At 34.7% G+C, this 23,145-nt stretch overlaps 2 protein-coding genes across 2 annotated transcripts; one reads left to right on the top strand and one right to left on the bottom strand.

The window, feature by feature from the left end:
- Positions 1-800: 800 nt before the first annotated feature.
- On the bottom strand, positions 801-11,735 carry LOC129002998 (sugar transporter SWEET1-like). The gene is made up of 7 exons (XM_054431177.1): positions 11,626-11,735; positions 10,039-10,120; positions 9,014-9,091; positions 8,420-8,543; positions 5,509-5,664; positions 4,324-4,443; positions 801-3,318 (listed from the first exon to the last, which is right to left on the bottom strand). The coding sequence occupies exons 2-7, from the start codon at positions 10,113-10,115 to the stop codon at positions 3,217-3,219; spliced, it is 657 nt and encodes a 218-aa protein (XP_054287152.1). The 5' UTR covers positions 10,116-10,120; positions 11,626-11,735; the 3' UTR covers positions 801-3,216.
- A 1,815-nt stretch (positions 11,736-13,550) lies between these two features.
- Positions 13,551-22,516, top strand: LOC129002995 (speckle-type POZ protein B-like). Its single transcript, XM_054431173.1, has 2 exons — positions 13,551-13,761; positions 21,013-22,516. The coding sequence occupies exon 2, from the start codon at positions 21,052-21,054 to the stop codon at positions 22,222-22,224; it is 1,173 nt and encodes a 390-aa protein (XP_054287148.1). The 5' UTR covers positions 13,551-13,761; positions 21,013-21,051; the 3' UTR covers positions 22,225-22,516.
- Positions 22,517-23,145: the final 629 nt, after the last annotated feature.

The following is a 23,145-nucleotide window of genomic DNA, read 5'->3' as shown; positions in this document are numbered from 1 at the left end:
GGGTGTGACTTGTAGTTTTCTCAAAAGTTCATGGGTACTTTTGGCTTTATATATAGACTAGCTGTACCCGCGGGCTTCGCCCCGTTTAACTTCATAAGTATTCGCATGGCTCATTCACGTCCTGGTTGAAGTTCGTTCGCTACGCTCACTCACCTTTAGGTTGGAGCTCGTTCGCTGCGCTCACTTGCCTTCAGGTTAGCTCGTTCGCTACGCTAACTCGCCTCCAGGTTGAAGTTCGTTCGCTACGCTCACTCACCTTTTGGTTGGAAATTAGCTGTTGTCATATATTAAAAAAAAATTAATAGTGCTGCACCCTGTTGGTAATCCTTTTAACTTTTATGCTATTGAATATCATAGAACAGAACCAACTTGTTTAATTGAAACAGCTGTTAAGATTCATTAATTCATTTTAAATATGAAAAATCATAAGATTAACATGGGGAACTACAGAGCCACTGGGGCGGAGCCCGAAAGGGTTTTTGAGATAAGAATATGCTTTAATGTTAATCGGGAATGTGAGCTATCATCATGCCAAATTTCAGCCCAATCCGTCCAGTAGTTTATGCGTGATTGAGCAACACACACACAAACACACACACAAACATACACACAAACATACACACAAACTCACAAACTTTCAGATTTATAATATTAGTAAGATAAGATGTATACGAGGTTCTGAAATCCTGTCATATCACAGGCAAAAACTAATATTTCGAACTGTGCAACAAAACTGTTCATTACAATAAGTCCATCCTTAGTTGTAATTGTTGGTGTATGGTAGACAAAGAAAAAAAACATTATCTAATTAACAACTTAATTTTGTTTTAATTCAACAAGATCACAATTGACCACAGAAATATAAATTTGGTTTAACCAAAAAAGACAAAACTTACACTAAATGTGGCACATTAATACCATTGCAAATGCAAAGCTATTATAATAAACTAAAAACTAAATACAATAGGCCCTCTAATAACCATCTTAGGCAAGCATAGGTCTGATAACGTATAAAGTTGATTAAAATGTTTTGTTAAATTACAGAAAGGGTCATTGGTTTCAACAAATTTGAATAAAACTTGCATGTTGCTTTATGGTCCAAGAAGACCATCACTTTATGGTCAATAACAATGACTTAACCCCAAAACCTGAAAGTGTATCAATAACAATAACACCCACCAAACATAATCATTCACTGAACATATACCACAAACTGGTTATACAATCAGAATTTTAGTCTAGTAAAAAAAACTGTAGACCTGCAAAGTAGAATGTTTGGTTGAGCTAGAAAGACTGCTACGAATCCAAGAAAATTTCAAAACCAATAAGTGTTCAATCCACAATGACCTTAAACTTTTCAAAGCAAGAGCAAATAGTCTAATCACCGGCTAAAAAGGGGTCGGTTAATAGAGGGACTACTGTATATAAAGGGAATGTGTTCTTGGAATTGTCACCTTCTCTTCATATTACAACAAAGGAACTAGAAAAACATTTGCATACATTGTTCATGCTACATAAACATACTGATTTAAACGTAAATAATGTTAATCAATGTTTATTATGGAACTAGTGTCCCTGTTGCTCGAATTCGAGCAATTTCTAAGTATTAGAGGCGTTATTTGAAAAGGAATGACGTTCATAATTTCTGAATACTTTAAAGGATTCGATCCAAAGATTATGGAAATATTCAAGATGTAAATAACAGAATATATCAATTTATCCAGGCTCTCTCGCTTTTTCTATTGTAATATTTACGCCAACCCGAATTCAAATACAGTAGTAAATATTTCATTTCAACCAAGTCAGTAAATGTTAGTAGCAAACTGTAAAATTAGCCAACTTATTGACTGTTTAAAATTAACATATGTTTTTCTTCTCACTTTTAATTTTTGACAACAGCTAGAGTTGCATAACAATTTTTGTTTCCCATGTTAATCTTATAAAGAATTACGAAACTTTAAAGGGCCCCAGGGCCTCACTCTCTGATTATTTCCATAAAAAGAAAGTTTCCTGCACAACTTCACGTTACGCTCTTTCCAATGACACCAAAAATATGTCAATCGGTTCAGTAGTTTCGGAGGAGTAATTGTCACAAAAAACATGCTTGCGTATTAAATAAGTATAGATATGTTAACGTTAACCAATACAGAATACTTTTAAAAAGTTAACTCATGCGTCAAGATAAAATTTGAACTCATTTTTGTTCAGTTTGTAAGATAACAGTCAATTTAATTATAAATTATCCAGTTGGTACCCCTGGCTTGGATTCTAGAGTTTAAAACATCTCAAGACCTTGAGCAGTTTATAGTTAAAAATCATACTTATATACTTATTAGTATGTGTATCTTATTTGAAAACATAAGTGTAGTAAAAAAATATAACGCAATATATCACATGATTTTTGTAAACTGAAACTTGGCAAGACTCTTTGACCGTAAGTTCTCACAAAGAATCTGTTTTGCAAAATTCCAAAACAACTACCACATAAATCTGAAAGCTTTAAATCCATACATACATTTCAAATACCAACAAAACCTCACAAACACTCCTTCAAAGACAAAACAGTCCACCTCAATCGACCCAAACAGGTTTATTTACAAATCATAACTAATGCCAATCACAACCGATGAAACGATGAAAATTTGTCCTTGAAATCAATTTTGATCACAGATAAAGGAACACGAGTTTTTTTTGTATAAAATAATATCAATAATGTAGGTAAGACTTAGAAAATACCAATAATTATAAGCATAATGTCTTTAATTCCTCTAAATAAAACCTTAAAAAGAACTCATCAATTTCTTGAGAAGGTATTTCTAAAATACCATAGCTTTATGGTAACTACAAGCGCTAAAAGATATACTTTGACAAGCTAAACTAATTCACAGTAAACATATTATGGAATTCCAGTTTTCCTTATATGATAGACAATAACTAGTCTACATATTCAAAGAAAAATCTCTTGTCTTACCTAGCAAACCCCTGTAACTAGGCATTGCAACAAATCTTAACAAACTATTTTGTATTTTCTAAAAATACATATATGTAGTTAGAATATTTAATACTAGATATCAAACCTAGTAACTATATAAAATGTAGTAATAAACTCTACGGTACCGCTAAAATTCTTGTACTCAATTCCTGAACGGTTCTAAACCATTTTGGATGTTAAAATCATTATCTAAGGCAAGTCGCGGCAATACTTCTCTGCAACATCTAGTTTTTCTTCTTCTCTTGTTTCTTGGGAGGCGAACTCGGATAGATTACAAATAGAGATAGCTGGACCACTGAGAGGATTAGGGCTATGACGTTTTGGACCTGCAAACATTGATTCGTAAGCAACATAACTATTTAAGCACCAAAGGCCGATATTTCAGAACACTACAACTCTACGTTTCTCTGCTTTGGCTTTTCGTTGACCAGTGTTGATTGAATCCCATCTCGGGTCTGGTCTGGTGTACAACAGGATTTCACCTGTCTGTGGTAAGGCTTGGTGAGTGAGAGGTGCAAAACAAAAATCGGTGGATGATTCAGGCGGAAGTTAGCGAGATGGTTGGATTCTTTTCGAGTTGCACTTCTTGTCAAGAGCTTTAGTTTTTGCTTATACTCGCTGTTTATTTCTTCGCCAAAACTTGTTTCAAAACAATTTTGATATTGTGTTATGTCCAAGATAAGAGAAAAGTGGAAAAGGAAAAAACGACAACCGATTTGTAAAAACCTAACCGAAACTGAACCGATAAAATCAGCAACCAACCCATTACTATAACTAATTGTACTGAAGTCTATTGATGTTATTCATGTATAAAAAATACAATAAAAGGTCTTTTAGAACAGAACAACTATTGTCAATTAATCTAATGTTACATATGTACATATAACTAAACATTCCTCTCTTTATGTTTTAAGTTAATTTTATATAGTACTAATGGGAGCCACGGTGAATACCTCCTTGGTACAACAGAAAGAAAATAAGAGAACTTAGAAATGAAAAAAGTACGGCCCCAAGCAGCTACCTTGAGGATTGCCTCAATTTTTAATGAGAGGTTTAGATGTCTGACTGCGTAATCTGGTATCCTTTAGTTGATCAATAATGTAAGAACAAATCCAAGTAGCGATTCTATCAATAAATAATTGTCTGGGTAGCCGAGTGGTTATAGTGCTCGCCTTCAAATCTGAAGGTCGCTGGTTTGGTTCCAAGCAAGATGGTTTGCAGACCTAGATGCCATTTGTCATTGGGCCATAATGATTCCAACAAAATATAAGAATAAAACCTATGTAGTTTATTTTGCAATCAACAATGGATTTAAAATTGATCAAACTTACCTTCATAAACACATTGTCTATGATGATGCCGTATAGAAGCCACAGGAGTGTGACGACAGTACCAGAAGCTATCAGTGGGAATGGTAAACTTTCCGTGCTTTTGGTCCTGATTATCTCTTTCTGTAACAGTTATTTGATACTTTGAATGGAGATAAATCTACTTATTGGATTTAAAATATAATTATCAAACTATAAAATAATACAATAATTATGCAAAAATTATCTTAAAATTAATTTGTTACTGTTGAGATAAGGCCTGCGGGAGTAAATTTTTTTTTGTTTCAGCATTTAGGATTTTGAGCCATACTTTTTAAATTTAAAATGTATGAGGGTTGTATGTAAAATAAGGTTTCCACCAGCTCCTATCTCGGTCAAACTCTGAGACCGACACCTCGTTCTTTAATTTCATTATTAGCTACAATTTTAGACATTTTCCACCTCCATTTGACTATTATTCTCTCTATAGTGGCCAGAAGCCATGAGAAGAAAATCATCGCTCCCGCCAAGTATGAATCAGGTTCCCGGATTAGATTCCTGTGAATTTAGGAAGGATAGAGGCTCTGAAGGACCTGAATGGAATAAAGTGTTTAGGCTTAGAATGTGATGTACCTATGTAACTGGTGAAGAGTGCTTGAAGATTGTCATAAACATTTATACTATGCTTTTCATGGTGTATAGAGCTCTGATTGTTTCTTCAGTCTTGTTTGAGGCAGAGGCCAGAGTTAGAAGGAACTTTACATCCGGATTGTGATGTGACTGAGTGAGAGACTTCCGACTGATAAGGGACACCTCTGCAAGGCCATCAAGGACTACTGTATACTCTGGTCTTAATCACACAGATCAGTGAGTGACGTTTCCACAACATTAACCACTGTCTTGATGAAAACTGATGAACGCTTGCTACGAAAATGTTTAAGACTATCTGAAAAATTCAGTCACTGTAAGAAACTTCTAAACATGTTTTGTGCTACTTTGACAAATCTAATTGTTGCACCGGAGTGAGAACTGGTTAGAGTTGAAGCAAATCGTAAAGAATACAGGGTTAGTCTCAGATTTTAACTAGCTCTCTCGGCTGCGACGGTACGTTAATGGAGACCTTATTTTAGGGACCTCCTTTGTATTTACCAGCAACACAAGCATTTTTTACAAAGTAAAAAATCATTAATCAATTTGGCTTAAACTTACCAATGACAAAAGGGGTGATCCAATGAGACCCAACATGAGAACTGTTACGATGAGGCCGAACCTGAACTCTACATGTTCCTGGGCCTCCCACTGTGTGTAGCCTAGTAGTACAGCCACCAGCGCTGTAGCCTTGCCTAGTGCTGAGAACAGCTGAGACTACAACACACAAGTTAAACCTTGATAACATGAGGACTGTCATGATCAGTGGCGGATCCAGCTTTAGATTGAGGGGGGGCGAGATTAGAGATGGAGCCCCCCTACATAGTTATTGTCGGCACAGCCCTGAATAACCCCCGTGGTAATGCAACATCATTGTCGTCTTCCGTGATCGCAGCAAAATCATTAACAACTCCCGCGGTCCTGTAAACATTATCTTCGTCTTCCGTGTTCATGGCAAAATCCTGAACATCTCCTGCTCCCACAGTCACAGAAAAGTCATCATCGACTTCATTGTTCACGGCAAAATTTAGTTCATTTCCGGCGGTGTTATAGACACCATCATTGTCTCCCACGGTCACTGCAAACTCCTGAATAATCCCCGTAGTAACAGAACATCATCATCTTCTTCGCCGATGGCGGCAAAATTTTAACATTATATGCAGTAAAAAAAATTATACATATGCCTGAGGGAGGGGCTGTCGTCCGCTTTCCCCCTCTGGATCTGCCACTGGTCGTGATGAGGCTTTTAGAGAACTTCCCGTAGAGGGAACAAGCTATTAGCGTAGGTCTCATGGTAAGACCTAGACCTAGGACCTTTTTATTTCGTTTAGACATCCCCAGAGGCTTAAACACCACCTGTTCAAAATGCAAAATCATTCGATTTTGATTAAATTTGGAGCAAACGTGTTAACCTATGTTTATTAGAACGAAAGCAAATCAGCATAATCGGAGTACGGTATGGGAACAGGGTTTATAGAGTAAACATTGGGTTATCCCATTTTTTACCATCAAAATATAAAATGTCGCAGATTCTTTCCAACTCATTTTGTAAAGCTCAAAATAAAATCTCACTTAGTATATTGAAGCACCTGTCATTGTACATCTAAAGGTTACGGAGAAAATTCCAAAATACTATAAATTTTAAAAATTCCATGTTAATCTCAAGCAGAATAAATAAACTGGTTACTTTGCTTGTTAATGAATATAATATATTCATTATTATTATAATTATATAAATTTGGTAAATTTATTATTTTTACCAAGCTATTAACATTTTAATAAAAAACACATTAGGCTAGGCATATTTAAAAGACGTTCCGTGTAGATAGCAGCAAACCTAAGTACTCGGTCGCCATTTCATAAGAAAATATTAAAATATTACTCACTAAACCTTATTTAAAAGGGGAATAAATATAAAATGTTTAAGGGAATATTTCTCTGGAAATCTGTCAGGCAAATGGAAGTTTATTTAGTGTGTAGGTATGCTGCAGTGGGGCTATTAATTAATTTGTCTCAGGAAGTTCAAATACAAGACATAAAATAACAGCAAACATTAAAATATGTACAAGTACAATTTCCTATTGGATAGAGGCTGAAAGCTCAAATGTTTCATAATTAGTTGACAGTTTCAGGGAGGTCATGAGTTTTATCATTGATGTCACGATACCTTATCTAACTACTTTACACAACACTTATCCAATACTCAGAAATCACGTTTAGGTAGGAAATATTAATGAATGGATAGAATTTATGTTAAACTAGTGTCCCTGTTGATCGAATCCGAGCAATTGCTAAGTATTACAGGCGTTATTTTAAAACGAATAACAACAATAATTTCTGATGACTTTAAAAGATTCGACTCAAAAGATTATGGAAATATTCAATATGTACATAACAGATCGATATAATCATAATTTCTTTTAAATATCTTATCATTTTTCAAAAGCTGGTCTTGTTAATTTTGTGTTTTCTACAAATAGCCTTACTCATAGCCGCATTAGGTTGTCCATAATAACGATTATAAACTCTAAAAAAACATTATTTCTATTTCTTCTCCTTGGTGGTGTTCTATGACTTTCATATGTTTCCAATATCGGCAAATCAGCTCTTAAATATGGTTACTAAGAAATGCAGCACAGTGTTAACTCAGTTTTTTTTAGTATATCAATTTATCCAGGCTCTCTCGCTTTTTTCCATTGTAATATTTACGTCAACCCAAATTGAAATGGTAAATATTTAACTTCAACCAAATCAGTAAATGTTTGTTAAATTAAATTAACTGTTAAATTAGCAAACTTATTGACTGTTTACAATTAAGATACGTTTTACTTCTCACTTTAAATTTCTGACAGCAGCTGGAGTTTCATAACAATTGTTGTTTCCCATGTTAATCTTATGGAGAAATACGAAACTTTAAAGGGCCCCAGGGCCTCACTCTCTAATTATTTCCCTAAAAAGAAAGTTTCCTGCACAACTTCACGTTACGCTCTTTCCAATGACACCAAAAACATGTCAATCGCTTCAGTAGTTTCGGAGGAGTAATTGTCACAAAAAACCTGCTTGCGTATTAAATAAGTATAGATTTAATAAAGTATGAAAGCAGAGAAAAAGTTTGCTTCGATTTGCCATGTTTTGATTTAAAAAATTAATCATTATCACTGATAGTAAAAAAATGAATTCAATTGCAATTGACAAGTTATATGTAGGACTATAATTTTTTTTATTTGAATCATAGATATTATCTTGAATCAAAAAAATAAGTTAAAAAATAGAAAATAAATTAGGTAGGAATAAGGTTCAGGATTTCCACCCCTGGAAATAATCCTGTATGTGCTATTAAATATTTCACACCTTTTAAGTTTGGATAAGGCTACATCCTGAGGGGTCCAAACAAGAAGTCTACTGTATCCTACAACTTTTTAAACCTTTAATGATAAATACAATTTTGAATTATGAAAGGCCTACAACTCACCGTTTCAGTTGAGTATACGTAGTAGCAGATTGTGTAGCCGAAGTTGAGAGCAAATGCAAATATGTTGACTGGAATCATAGCAGGATCGTTTAAGATCAGGCCGTACTTCAGAAATAACACTGCCCTGCAAAACCAAACAATGAATTCAGATTGGTCACTTTTATGTATGTATCTGTATACATATGTATGAAATCGTATGTGTCTCTATGTGGTATGAATTTACCAACCATCCATCCAATTATTGTACCATACGAGTCCGGTAAACACATTTTGGACGAGTGGCGTACAATATTTAACACCATACTACTCTAAGCTAACATAACGATAAAAATCTGTACAAATCCTTATATATTCTTACCGACTAAAATCCACTACTTATAACCTCCAAGAGAGGTTATGTTTTACTTTTTTATCACTCATTGTCAAATATAATCAGCTGATTTGTGATCACTCCTCATTACAGTACAGTAGTAGGTAATGAAACCCCATTTGATTAAGGATCTGGACTAAATCCTTGAGAAGTCTCTTGATGAAGTCTGTTAAAACAGTGTAGTGTGGTGTAAAAGAATTAAATGTAAGATAGAAAATACTCACAACGCCATACCCCCAATGAAAGGCATTGGGTCGGTTCCTTTCGACGTTCCACTTTGAACAATTTTCTTGCACATGAATCTGAAGATTAAACATATAAGTTATTGACATAAACTTGCTATCAAAAGATTTCACTTGGGTATTTTCCTCAAGATTTAGTTGATTTTAGCACAACAGGCTACATGTTTAAACCTCTAATTAATAATTATATATAGTTCTAACAACAGATTATTTTAACTTACAATAGAAACCCCCTCTTATTTAGGTTTAAATAACAATCAATTATCAATCAATTATCAATTATTTAAGATGGGGATGCCACTATGTGCGTATTTTAACCCAAATATGAGTGAAGGATGAGTGGCGCGATCTTGTAGTCTTGTTAGTGACTAAGGCCGACATGTTCCTTAGACACAGCTGTTAATTAATAGCCCATACAGCTAACGGCAACTAAGGGACCTACAGTTTATTGTGGAATCCGAACCACATTTTTTCCTCGTAATTAACGAATTGGTCTAATTATTTAGGATAGTACTGCGGATAGTCGTAGTACTCACTAGTGCGGACGTTAATCCACACCAGGTAGCATCGCATCCACAGTGCATCCCCTATAATTATCCACAATTTGTGACCTCCTAGTAGCTGGATTACAGGACGACGCCACCCGTCCCAGTCTATGCACTTTCTTCTTTCCTAATGCAGATTCTAATGAATATAAATACCGTACATTTAAAATCCCATATATTTGAGACAATAAAAACAATCATAGGCCTAAATAATTAGTTAACCAAAGGTAACTAAGATTCTTAATAATTTAAAAAAGTAAGGTAAAAGGTAAGGTTCTTCGAATTAAAACAATAGGACTTACAATAGGAGTCAATTTAAATTATGAAAATAACAATAAAACTACAGTATTTACTTTCACATATTTTGGAGGAATAGGCTTAAAAAATACTGAAACACTAAATATTTATTCAATTATATTGTAGATTTTGTAATTTGTAATTTTAAAAAGCAAACAAACTTACATTGGAGAAAAACATTGCGCTACAGTAGTAATACCAGCTGCAGTGGCCACGAGATCTTTGTATTCTTCGAGGACCATTTTCCCTGAAAATTTTAAATCATCAACAAATTTTGTCAACAACTTGATAAAAGTTATGACAAAAACTCTTCAATAGTTAACATAGGATAATAGCATTTCCTAATAATTTGTCATGTAACTTAAATAGATTTTTACATATTGGCCATTCTTAAACCATGTTTACGCCGGAGTTAGGAACACTTGTTAACAACTAGTTCCTATAAAACAAGAAACACTACTTTTGGAACAGAAACATTTTGATGTAGTAAAGTAGTGTTAGAAACCGTTTTTCAGTGTTTAAAAGTACATCAGAAATTTTGCTTCCCACCAGGGGTCGGTAGAGATCGAAGGGTGTTTAAAACATTAGGAAACAGTTTTGAAACAAATGTTTCCGTACTTCTACGCCGTTTACAACACTTCCCTGCCACACAACAATATCTCAAGAGGGACTGATCTCGTGTTCTCGGGAACGGTGATTAAGTTAAATTGTTTCCAACCAAATTAAAGAAAATTGCACTATCGGTTTTAAAATTTTGTTTAGATAAGCGTTACCAACAAAAAGTTCCAAAAATTTTGCTCCAAAACTCGGGTGTAAACATGGCTTTAGTTATATTTAAAATTGAAACGTTAAAGTTGTTGATTTTATTTTACTAGGTAACGATAAATGAACATTTTAATTGGGTAGTTGGGTAAGGTCAGGTTAGATTGGTTTGTTCAAACTAGGCCTAAGTTACTTGCAAGTTCTTACATTTGCTCATTTATTTAATGATATGATTATCGAAAGTAGAGCAACTCAGTCAAGGTTGATTTAATTGAAAAAATTACCTTTCCACTCCTCAGTCAAGTCCAAAACTTCATTTCATACACTTTTTACACAGCTTCACACTTCAGGAAGTGCGTTTTTGTTTGAAATTACGATGGGGCGGAATCTAAGTTTTGTCAAACTCGTTTTAAGAGAAAATAACTTACAGTTGGAGTAAATGAAATGAAATTAAATGAAATTATATTTATTCGTCTATAGACATTATATAAATGCATGAGACACAGTTAAATTATATAAATACATGCTGGAAAAGGCACAAGTCAAGTTCAGTCAACTAATAATAATAGTAAACAATTAGTGTACAAGGTCTTAGGATACCCCTACACCTACACATCATGCAAATAAATAATGGTACAAAAACAGATAAGCTTAGACAGGCTGAAAAAGACATTCAAGGCTGGAATAAGATAATCAAATGTTATGTTATCAAAGATAATATGTCATTGGTTGTAAAGCAAACAAATCATCAATCTTATACAGGTGGTTTCTGACAAGCCATTCATAAATTGCATTCTTAAAAATATTGTAAGGGTAGGTTAGGCCTAGGTTAGGTTAGCTGTGTTACATAACCCTAATGTAGTAGGCTGTTGTTATTTTTGTAGTGATGGTCCACTTATACAGAGAATTAATAATTCAAAGGTCTACGAAAAATAAAATGACAACTTAAAATTACAATAAAATTAATTTTTTGCGTCGGCCTAGTCCTACCTTAATTTTAGGTTATCCTGATCTCTCTCTTGAGATGACAGACGAGTGACGTGAAGTTAGGTGATGAGAGTGGGTGACAGTGACAGACGACGAGACGAGAGGAGGACGAGGACGAGACGTTGGAATGGAATGGAAAATTGGAAAGGTCTGCTAGATACGCTGCTGTCTTGATATTTTATTGAATGTTAAATGTTACCTTGATCTTCTAAAAAAAACCTTTAGCGATATACTTTGAAATATATACTTAAACATTTCATGTTCAAAATAGGCTATCAAATCAAATCAAATCAATCAATCTTTATTACGAGACAACAATGTACAAAAATCATACAATGCTGTATAGGCTGCGTCAATATGTAAATTAATAAAACATTTCAAAGGTCAAACCAATTGTCAAACTTGCTAACTTAACAACATTCTCAAACAATTTCTAGACAGAACCCATACTAAGAAATAATTTAAAACTATTCTTCATGAAATGCTTTATTATTTCTTCAATTTCAAATTATAAATATCAATATTATGTCTTTTGATCATTTATGTATAGCCACACCGCCACACCACAGGTAGCATGATAAAACTGTAATTCATAACCAACTGAGCTATGTATAATCTTTTTATCTCATAACATGGATATTCTCTCTTCTCTCTCCAGTGACAGTCGAACGTGTGTTTGTGATAAAACGTTATAAAAATTGCTGATGGTAAGGCATTCAACAAAAACTTCAAAGTGATACAAAACAATAGTGAATATACGTAGTATTTCCAACTTTATGGTTCGGATGAATCTGTGGAGGCACGTTGTCAGGGTGGTGTACACTCCAACCATCGAAGTTTCCAACCCGTTAAACCACTGAGCTAAAATTATAACTGGAGGTAGCACTGCCATGGCAGAAGTCTGTCAAAAGCGAGTCGCTGATTTTGTTAGGTTGGTATAGCAGTAAGTTTTCTTACCATAGCAATAACATGGCTTCTTATAACTAGGTTGGTATAGCAGTGAGTATTTTTGTCATACTTGAATACTTTTAATACTTTAATAATTTTCTTTGAAATGGTGACCATACAAAGTAGGTATTTTAAGCCAAGTATAATAATAGTTATAGCAATAATATGGCTTCTTATGGACACCCACCTCACGCAAACATGGCGGCTGGCGACACGCATCTTTGACATTCAGTGCTACCTCCAGTTAGAATTATAGCTCAGTGCGTTAAACCGAGTAGGTATATTTTGGTGGGTGGGTGGTTGCCTTCGACCGAAAAACAGATGTGGTGTTATCTTGATGGTGGCCATGGCTGCCTTTAACCATTGACTTTTAACTCCGTAGTTAAAGGGGACCGTGCGGCGACTTATTTTTTTGATACATTTTTTTCATACTATATTATTGTATAACAAGTTTTTCAAATAAAACGTATACCAAATTAGATCACTGAGTTACATTATTTCTTATTAGTTCGTTTATCAACTGCAATAATTAAGTAAAAACATCAAAATAATAATTTGTAATTTAATTTCTCGATTAAGAACTCCCCAAACATCAAATAATACTTTTAATAATTTTGTAACGTAAAAATACTAATCATGAACACAAAATACTAACTTTCGCAGGTAAATTTATTTTCTTCATTTGAATAAGAATAAGAATAAGAATAAGAAAGTTTATTGCCATTGACCAAGTTGTACATAGGAATAGGCATTGTCAAATTACATTAAATAAAATAAAATATCACTAAACATGTTCATGGTTCATACCATAAAAAATCAAGCACAAGCAAGGTTTCATAATCAATGGTTCAGACTCGAAGTCGTTTCGATTAATTGCTCTCCTTCGGCTTTCCTAAACTTGGTTGAGCGTAAGGTATTTTGTATTTTACATGTTTACATGCTTCCGGTTCCATAAAGCGGTTGAAAATTTACCACCTCAACCTCAAAAACCAATTACAGACATTACAATAAGCGTATTTTACAGTTGTTTCCTACTAGATTTCCCTGTTTTATGTTTTATGATACTATATCTTCTCAAAATTGCAATCAAGGTGGAAGAAAACTAACTCTTATTATTAATAGTGTGTATTCAAGACAAAGCCAAGAAACTACTTAGTCCTAGGCCTAGTAAGTATCTGACAGGGGAAAAAAGTATGTAGCCTAAGTGTAATACTTTAGTACTATTATTTTATTTATCATCCATACCATTCTCGGTAAAACTTTTATATCCGACTTCATTCTTATTTTTGAGCATATGGTATCGATATGTTCTTATCGGGCGTAAGTTATGGTATCGATTCGATCAATAAACAAACCTAACCTGACTTAAAACCAAACAACTTCTATAATGGGCATAAGTTACCATCCTATCCATTGTATCAAACGATGGAATTGGATATCAAAGTTCTGTCCCAATCTCAAGCAGATAATTTTTCCACAGAACCTAGGCTATAAGTTAATTGACAGGCGAAAAAGCGACTCTTAACTTAACTTAGGCTATTTTAAGTTACTACGACAATTTGTTACGAGCGTTCCCGCAAAGGAAAGTCTACGACTAAGTTACACCACTGATTATGAGGGTTTAATAGGCCTACATTCACTTCAATGCAGGCTAACTTGCAGCCCACACCTTATGAAAATCTAGCAAATCTAGTAACTTAATTTAGCCTACTTTATAACTTAAGTAGGCCTATAAAAACTGTACTTCATTTACAAAATTTGTTAGGCGGGGAAGTTCCCCCACCACCTTTTTCTGCTTGATGTAAGTTATGTTGCACCAAATAACTTAGGTACCATACTTTAATATCTATCAGAATACCGGTAGAATGATAACAAAGTGTTAAAATTCAGCAATCTGCTAAGTTATCTAGAATTGCTATTAAAATGATGAAATTGCCTAACTTAGTCCAACTTGCAATGTACATTTCCTATAAAACTTAGCATCCCATGTAGCACAGATGGTTGGGCCAACGTTGGCCAACTGTGGGACAGTTGGTTGATGGTTGGTTGGAGCCTCCACAACCAACCAACCGTTGTCCAACTGTATATCTCGTAGTTGGGCCAACCAATATTTACAACTGTGGACCAACATTGGTTCATTGTTAATGAAATACATTAATATGCATTGCTGGGTATCATACATCAAGCCAACCGTTGTCCAACCGTTTTTCACTCCGTTGGACCAACAAAAGATACTTTTGTTAGACCAACGATGGTCCATAGTTGAGTTTACACGACTTTCATTCTCTGGGTCTAGCTTTCACAACATAATTATAATAAAATATCTGGTTTTACAATACCTTTATCAGTTCCAAAAGTTTCCAAAAGTTTTTGGAACTGATAATGGTATTGTAAAACCAGATATTTTATATATTACAGTTCTGGGGCTCCATAATGAATTTTAATAATTATAAAAATGCAAATATTTTTTAAATTAATATTCTTTAACTTATTTGCAACAATTTAAAGGGAAAGAGTAATTAATCATATAACAGGCTATTATAATAGCATTAATAATCTAACGGTAATTAATTAATCTATATTCAAATACCAGTATTCTCTCTAACTAAAAAAAAAACTACTTTTGATGCCTTAACAGATTAACAGAATCATATTATACTGTGTAGTATCAAAAATGTTTGAAGTATTGCGACCATTGCAACTGTCGGCTACTCTTTCACCACTTGAAAACTCTCTATATCAACAATTACAGATAGCTCAGTGGTAAAGTAAGAGGCTCATAAGTCGAAGGACCCGGGTTCGAAACCCGTCTGGGTCAAAAAATTTTGTTCTAGCTTTTTTTCAAGATTTGTTTTTATGAACTATTTAATCAATTTACTCAACTAATAATTATGCTTTTCGTACTAAATATTTATTATTTTGTGTGAAATAAAACGGTTGGACAATGGTTGGCTGGAAAACAGTTTAAAGAGGTGACATTTCTACCGTTGGCCAACTGTGTGGCTCCACAATTTACCAACGTTGGCCCAACCATCTGTGCTACATGGGATGGTTGTTTTAAATAAGTTAAATAAGTAATTTATGCAGCATAGTTTTTGATCCGGGAACAAAAATCGAGTAGGCCCAATAATTGTTCACCGTCCGAACAGTCAGGTGGGTATTTACCAGAATAAGTTTAGAGTGGGCCTAGAAAGTTATTAGTCTAGGCTCAGGGCTGCAGTTTTCATGTGACACGCTACGGTATGGACCGGGGATTTAATTGTGCCCTCTTCCCCTTTCTTTGCGGAGGATTTTTTCTCATCCTCACACCCCCGACCACTTTTTAAACCACTTCTGCCCTTTTGCCTGACTAAGTTATTTACTATGTGTGCCTGCCTGGATCTACTTGGTCTATTTTAAACTAAAAATAACTTATTAATATCCACAGCATCTAACTTAATTTACTGATTATTAAATTCATTTGGGTATTATAGACGTAACTTAGCGTTCACATTTCGTTTCATGTCCTCAGTTGAATTAGGTCAGATCGTGTACATGTAGACAATTTTATACAGTTTGAATGGTTGACTTACTTCATTTAAATATTTATTTACTACACAGGTTTTGTAATTAAAACAATTTACTTAGTTACTCTATAGGGTCTTTTCATGACTTTACAGTACCGGTACTTAAAATAAAAACTTTCTAATTTGTAGGCTTAATGATCACATTTACAGAAAATAACGCATCATCTCTCGCAGTATAGTACTTAAATCTACTTGTTTTTGTTTAGAGTGTTAGGCCAATAAAATCAGTTGCGCTGTTGATTCCACCCCCCCCCCCCCCCCCACCAGTGTTGATAGCCCAGTGGTTTGCATGTGATGCGCTATGGCCCTCGGAGATGATTGCGCCCCTCTCCACCTACCTTGAGGGTAATGTTTTTCTCCTTGCGCCCTCAACAAACTTAAAACCTCTTGAACCCTTGCCCCAAGCCCATCGGGCCCATTTATAAAAACGGCCCTCTCCACCCAGCCTTTACATATAGACAAGGAAGTTTTTAGCTTGTCAGGATATAGTGTTTAACTTATGGAGCGGTCAACTTTGGTATTGGGAGTGGATCGGTGGATGTTTAGGCTAATAACATTTGTGCAGTTTCAAGTTCTAGGTTAAGTTTGTAGTGTTACTTAAATATGGTTGAAATAAATTAGCAGTTCCCAATTATCTTATCATGGAACCCATCATCATCCTGGATTTTTTAATGACCCAACAAAATAACAGCACTCTTGACTGGTAATCGTTAGGAACAGTTCATCTTCAACAATCACGCAAACTATGTAGTTAACGTCTACAATCGCAATATTAGTTTGAGATTTTCGTTCCAAATAATCCCAAAGTTATTTAAAATCCACCTTGAATCATGAATAATAATAGGCGTAATATTCAAGTGATTTTATATGCCGGTAGGTACCCTAGTTTAAAGCAAAAAATAACTGTTTAGTTGTGAATATACTGAAGATTCAAAAATGTCAGGTGCTACTGTATTTGTATCACCCTACCTGCCTGTTCGGGCAGAGAAAATTACCAAGTTTTTGGGCCTCAAAAACCTTGATGAATATCTTATTTTATATTCAACTGGGTTCCGCCATTGACTATATATACCTGTTCCGTCCAAATTGATGCCGGGACACACCAGTTGGGAAATAAATAACTGACATGATGTAATACCAACCTATTGGATTGAATGCATTTATGAAAGAATCGCTTCAGTAAAAACACAAAACATATTAAAAGTCTTGGCTAATTTTGTTTTTGAATAATTGCCAATAATCACAGATCGTCCTATATTTTATTTTCCGTGTAAAGTAAAAGATCAGAATCACTGAACAAAATCAAGATGTTTCTCTACTCACGGGAGTCGCTGCGATTGTAAAAATCATCACCATTGTTGTCGTGCATGATAGATGATGGTGGATGTTGCCACGATTGCAATAATTTATCATTCTCTGAGCATGAGCAACAATGGGACAACAATATAATGGTGGAGAATTTTGGGTGACTCTGGTTATAATACCGGGTGTACATAAAAGAACTAAACAACTTTGTACATCAATTTAACACGCTATGTGTCCCACATCGGTTTGGTTGGTATCACTGAGTTATTAAACACCTAAAGTTTTTCCCCACACAGCTGACTGTTAACAATGCCAGTAATTTGGTAAAATTGTTATTTATTGATTTAGTCTTCTTGTATGCTAGAGTTTGAAAGAACTCGATCTGCTACCACTGTTTAACATCGTTTTCATGTACGCATTATCATAGAGACCCTCCAAATAGAAAGTCACATTGGAAGTTATGGCCATGGGTTACTTAGAAAAAGGAAAGAGCTCCGGGAAAACAGCAATGTCTGATGATCAGGTTGAGTTAATCTGTGCAATGGTCCCGGAGGGTGGGTATGGAGATTTGTCTTTAACGTGTGTATGCTTTGCTTGTGGGGTTATGTCAAAGACAGAGTTGTTGTACCTCCTTTGCTGTTGAATCTCTTTGGAGCTCAGGCATCACATTACTGCTGCAGTACAAAATGTTGATGAGGCCCCACCAACATGTTGCATGTAATGCGCTATGGCCCTCGGAGATGATTGCGCCCCTCTCCACCTACCTTGAGGGCATAGGTGCTGTCTTCAAAACGTTTGGTCAGAATTTGATTTTAAAATAGATGTCTGCTAAGCTCACAAGGTGGACATATTGATCACTTATTGTAGTATATAGAAAAAAAACTTGAGGTTTTTATCTTTCTAATGGTGTATGTTACTCTTTATAAGTCGGTAACACTTCACAGTAATTTTTAAACAAAGTTGTTTACCGGTGCTTCTTTTGTGTACTTCCTGTACAAATTGTTTGCTTTTCAGCCATGTCTTCAAGGCAGTGCTAGATTATTTAACTTCCAGTTTTTAATGGTTTGAGGCAAACTATCGTGGATGCTCAGAGGAATGTTTGGGTGGCAAGGTCTTTGAAAGTCCTATAAAAAGTAATGTCCTATGTTAGAATACCTCCATATTTCTACAAATATTTAATTTGTAATATAACCCAGTTTCAAGAACAGTTTGCGCATCAGGAATCAAAAACATCAGGAACTTCAAGGCAACACAAAACAAATAGGTAATACAAATATTTATCTATTGGGTACACTTATGGAGTGTCCAATTGGCTGTTACATTCCATGATAGGTTTATATTTAACTAGCTGTACCCGCGGGCTTTGCCCCGTTTAACTTCACAAGTGAGCTCGTTTGCATGGCTCAATCACGTCCTGGTTGAAGTTCGTTGAAGTTAATTGAAACAGCTGTTAAGAAATTCCTTTTAAATATGAAAAATCATAAGGTTAACATGGGGAACTCCAGAGCCACTGGGGCGGAGCCCGAAAGCCCGATCAGAATAAAAACTACTTAGTTTTCCTATTTAATGCCCAAAGAATCGGTGTACCGAATTTCAGCCACCTAGGTAAATGGGAAGTGGGAGAATTAGTGATGAGTGAGTGAGTCAGTCAGTCAGTGAGGGCTTTGCCTTTTATTTATTTTCTACAAATATTTAATTTGTAATATAACCCAGTTTCAAGAACAGTTTGCGCATCAGGAATCAAAAACATCAGGAACTTCAAGGCAACACAAAACAAATAGGTAATACAAATATTTATCTATTGGGTACACTTATGGAGTGTCCAATTGGCTGTTACATTCCATGATAGGTTTATATTTAATTGTTTTGTACATCACATTAAATCCAATAAATAGGTGGATTTCTCTTGGATATGCAATTTGTCAAATCAACAAAGTAAGAATTACAGATACATAATTAGAAGCTACAGATCCAGCCACTATACGTGTGATCGTTGATGCAGTCTTCCTATTCAATCTAAATAACTATCGACTGCCCTGATCTATTAACGAATATTGATCTTGCTGTACCTAGAGCGACACGCTCCAGAACCTCCTTCCAGCGTTGCTCCCAGCCGACACTTTTTGCCTACCACAGCGGCCTGTCCAGATTGCATTGACTGGGGAGCCAAATCGTCCGCTCATCGACTTCTTCTCTGGTACAACTGCCTCCTTCAGAAGTCGGGTCGGCGCTGTGCTGAGTGACGTTATGTGAAGGCTTTATTTACCTTGGTAGTGCCACTAATGGGCCACAAAAAAAAAAAACCAAAAAGTTAAAGAAATGACCTGTTATTGGTATTGTTATTCTACATATCTTGCTGTTTATTATCTGTTTATGCTGTTAATTGCTGTTTCATTTTTATATTCACTGTTATTAATTATTATTGTATTTTTTCATATTTATTGTTGGTTGTTATTTCACATTTTTATCATCTCTGTTATACACTGACTCAATTCTATTCTAAATCTCTATTCTTGTTATACATTGTGATTTCTTGTTTCTTGTATCCATTTTGTTTTCAAATTCAAGTTTCAATCTACTTGTTTATTATTCTTTACTCATAAGACTGACTTGTCTGTACCATATATATATTTATTATTGTAAAAATGGTGTTTACCGTTGGAAATAAATGAAATGAAGAATTAAGTCACATTATATAAGATGTAAGATTCAAAAGTAAGCTTGTGTTACTGTTAGGAACGATATTCAGGGCCAATTTAATGAATGGACAGGGTGGGCTCTGGTCAAGGGTCGTATGAGGTTTTAGGTGTGTTGGTTGCACAAGGAAGTCAAAAATTCCCCCTCAAATTAGATTGAGAAGGACACAATTATCTCTCAGGGCTCATAGTGCATCACATGCAAACCGCTGGCCGCTGGCCTGAAGATATTGAGCTTAAAAAAAAGATATTGTATTTTTAAGTCAATAGCATTTTATTGTCCACGCAAGTGGCATTTTCAAAGAAGGAAATTAGTGTCAATTAGAGTGGCAAGTGGGATGCATATATGCCCACTAGACCCCCTTCCCTTCATTGTCGCTTTTGTTATTTTGTACAGTCATCTCAACAATTAGTTGCTGTTGGATAAATTTTATACCTAGCGTCAAGTGAGTTTCAGTGTTTTTTTGGGAGTCTCTTACTCATCTCTCCTACACCCAATCCTATTTGACGTACGTAATACATCACAAACGTTTGAAAGGGAAACCTGATCAAAACCCATCTGATTTTTGCGGTTGTGTCGGGGTTGGAACTTATCCCTACTTCTCTCACCAAAGTCTAGTGGAAACGGATAACCATAGTTGAAAAGTTTTGCGTATAATTTCATGGGGTGCTACACCAAACTGTGGGATGTTGCAATAAATGCAAAATAAAAACTGTCTGATGCAATAAAAAAATTGTGGTAAAATGTCAACCGTCCATAGAACACCCACACAGCTAGTCATCATTCTAAAAATAAATGTACAGGCCTTCATCAAAGCATTTTATATAATATTAATATTAATTTTTATAACATTAATGGTAATACTTTTTTGCAGATCCTCACTAACTATCCATTCACTCTTTGGGATACAGCAATGGATGATCTCGGAGACCAACCCGTATCCAGTGATATAATACCTGAGGAAGTTAACGATATACCAGTTGAAAACTGGTGCTGGACTGATGTGAGCTTGGATAAGTTCAACTTCTTGTGGACTATTTTCAACTTCAGTTACTGCAATCAGAAAACGGGAGAGCATATTAAATCTCCATTGTTCAGTTCCAAATGTAACGATACAGAGAAATGGTGTTTAAGAATTAATCCAAGAGGAGAAGACAAAGAAAGCAAAAACTACATCTCAATTTTTCTTATTCTGGCTACATCTAAGAAACTGGAAGTGATGGCCCGTTTCAAGTTTTCAATTGTAAACGGCTTTGGAAAAGTCGTGAAAGAAACGGAAAGCCAAAGGGCATATAGATTTGTTTACGAAAATGGTTGGGGTTACAAAAAGTTTATAAAGAGAAAGAGGGATACATTTTTTGATAAAGAAAATCAAGTTCTCAATGATGACAAGCTCACAATATTTTGTGAAGTAAGTATTGTCACTGCTCCTGTCAGTGTTTTTGGAAAACACAAGGAAATCAAATTCAAAGTCCCTGAACCTAAGTTGGAAGACGACTATGAGCAGCTTTTGTCAGATCACAGGTTTTCAGATGTCACCCTATCTGCTAATGGTAAGCAATTCAAAGCTCACAAAGCAATCCTTGCTGCTAGGAGCCGTGTATTCGCAGCAATGTTCGACCATTGCATGGAAGAAGGTCAGTTGAATCATGTTACTATCTTAGATGTTGATCATGCAACTTTAGGTGAACTGTTGCGTTTCATTTACTCAGGAAGAGTAAAAGACATCAACAAAATAGCATTCGACCTCCTCGCAGCAGCGGACAAATATGACTTGGAGAGGCTTAAAATCATGTGTCAGGAAACCTTGTACAAGAGCATATCGTTTGATAATGTTCTTGATATTCTAATACTGGCCGATCTTCACTCGGTGGTAAATTTGAAATCACAAGCAATTAAGTTTGTGTGTGAGCATGCAAAAGACATCATAAACACGGAAGGATGGAATTTTATGGTGAAGTCTCATCCCCATTTGGTTGCCGAAGCTTTTGCTTTTCTGTCTGGCAAAGAAGTTTTCTTTTCACCTCCTCTTTCCAAGCGGATTAAGCATTGGATTAGATATTACTTCAAATGCCAGATTCAGTAACTAGAATATAATTTAGAGTCTAGCCTATATGTAATAAAACACAATTTATGGGCAGCCCTTCTGTTAGGTGTGTTAGGTACAGATGTAATAGAACTGTTACCGTAGTGTAAATTACTAAAATGAATGTAAAGTAACATGTTTAGTGTAAATTACTGAATCAAATCCAAAATAACATTTTTGTATATAAACTACAATTATTGAAAGTTAATTTTTATTTTATTCAACCAAATATGTGTGAATTGCATTTAGAAATCAATGACATTATTTTAGTTTGTAATTGAATACCTTTGTAAGATGCAAATCCTTGATAAGATTAAAACATTAGAATAATTAGATTTAATAATCGAGTAATGTTTTATGGTTTTAAATTCAGTATTTTGTTTTAGTCTGTAAATTTTATAATTTTAATAAAACTTCTGTAGTGTTTTGAATTTTCTCAGTCATTGAATCCTTTTTACTTTTACAAAGCAGAAATACAGTAAATCATATAAAATAATTTCAAAAAATAGTTTTTGTGTGATGTAGTACATGAACATCTTGTAAATTATGATACATTGTGGTGTTTATGTAATTTGTTAAGATATATTAAATAAATTTTAACCCTTTATGGTGACAGTTGCATTTTGAAATCTTGAAAACAGAATGTGTTCTGTATGGTTTAATTTTAAATTAATAAATTTATTGTTATACACAGTTGTGGCTCCAAGATGGATTCTCAACAGGGGGGGGCTCACCTCATCCCCTTACTTGATAATACCATAATACATATTTATTGATTAAAAGGGTACAGTACATGCTTAGAGTATTTTCTTTCAATATCAAATTAATCACAAATAAATAGCAATTAAACACTATACAATTTTTTTATGAATACGGTTTATAAAATCCTACAGCTTTTAGGAGGGACCTAATTTGAACTAA

Source organism: Macrosteles quadrilineatus, unplaced genomic scaffold, assembly GCF_028750875.1.
Source record: "Macrosteles quadrilineatus isolate MER2022 unplaced genomic scaffold, UCM_ALF_1.0 Scaffold_9__3_contigs__length_116548681, whole genome shotgun sequence".
Lineage (NCBI taxonomy): Eukaryota > Metazoa > Arthropoda > Insecta > Hemiptera > Cicadellidae > Macrosteles > Macrosteles quadrilineatus.
Note: the sequence above shows the minus strand (reverse complement) of the source record. Positions and strands in the feature narration are given on the sequence as shown.

Bases quoted from the DNA above. Each gene is read 5' to 3' on its own strand.
- LOC129002998 (XM_054431177.1), bottom strand. From the start codon at position 10,115: ATGGTCCTCGAAGAATACAAAGATCTCGTGGCCACTGCAGCTGGTATT. The intron at 9,092-10,038 runs GTAAGTTTGTTT...TTTAATCTTCAG, and splicing joins GCGCAATGTTTTTCTCCAAT to ATTCATGTGCAAGAAAATTG. The intron at 4,444-5,508 runs GTAAGTTTAAGC...TAACTGTTACAG, and splicing joins GATCACCCCTTTTGTCATTG to AAAGAGATAATCAGGACCAA.
- LOC129002995 (XM_054431173.1), top strand. From the start codon at position 21,052: ATGGATGATCTCGGAGACCAACCCGTATCCAGTGATATAATACCTGAG.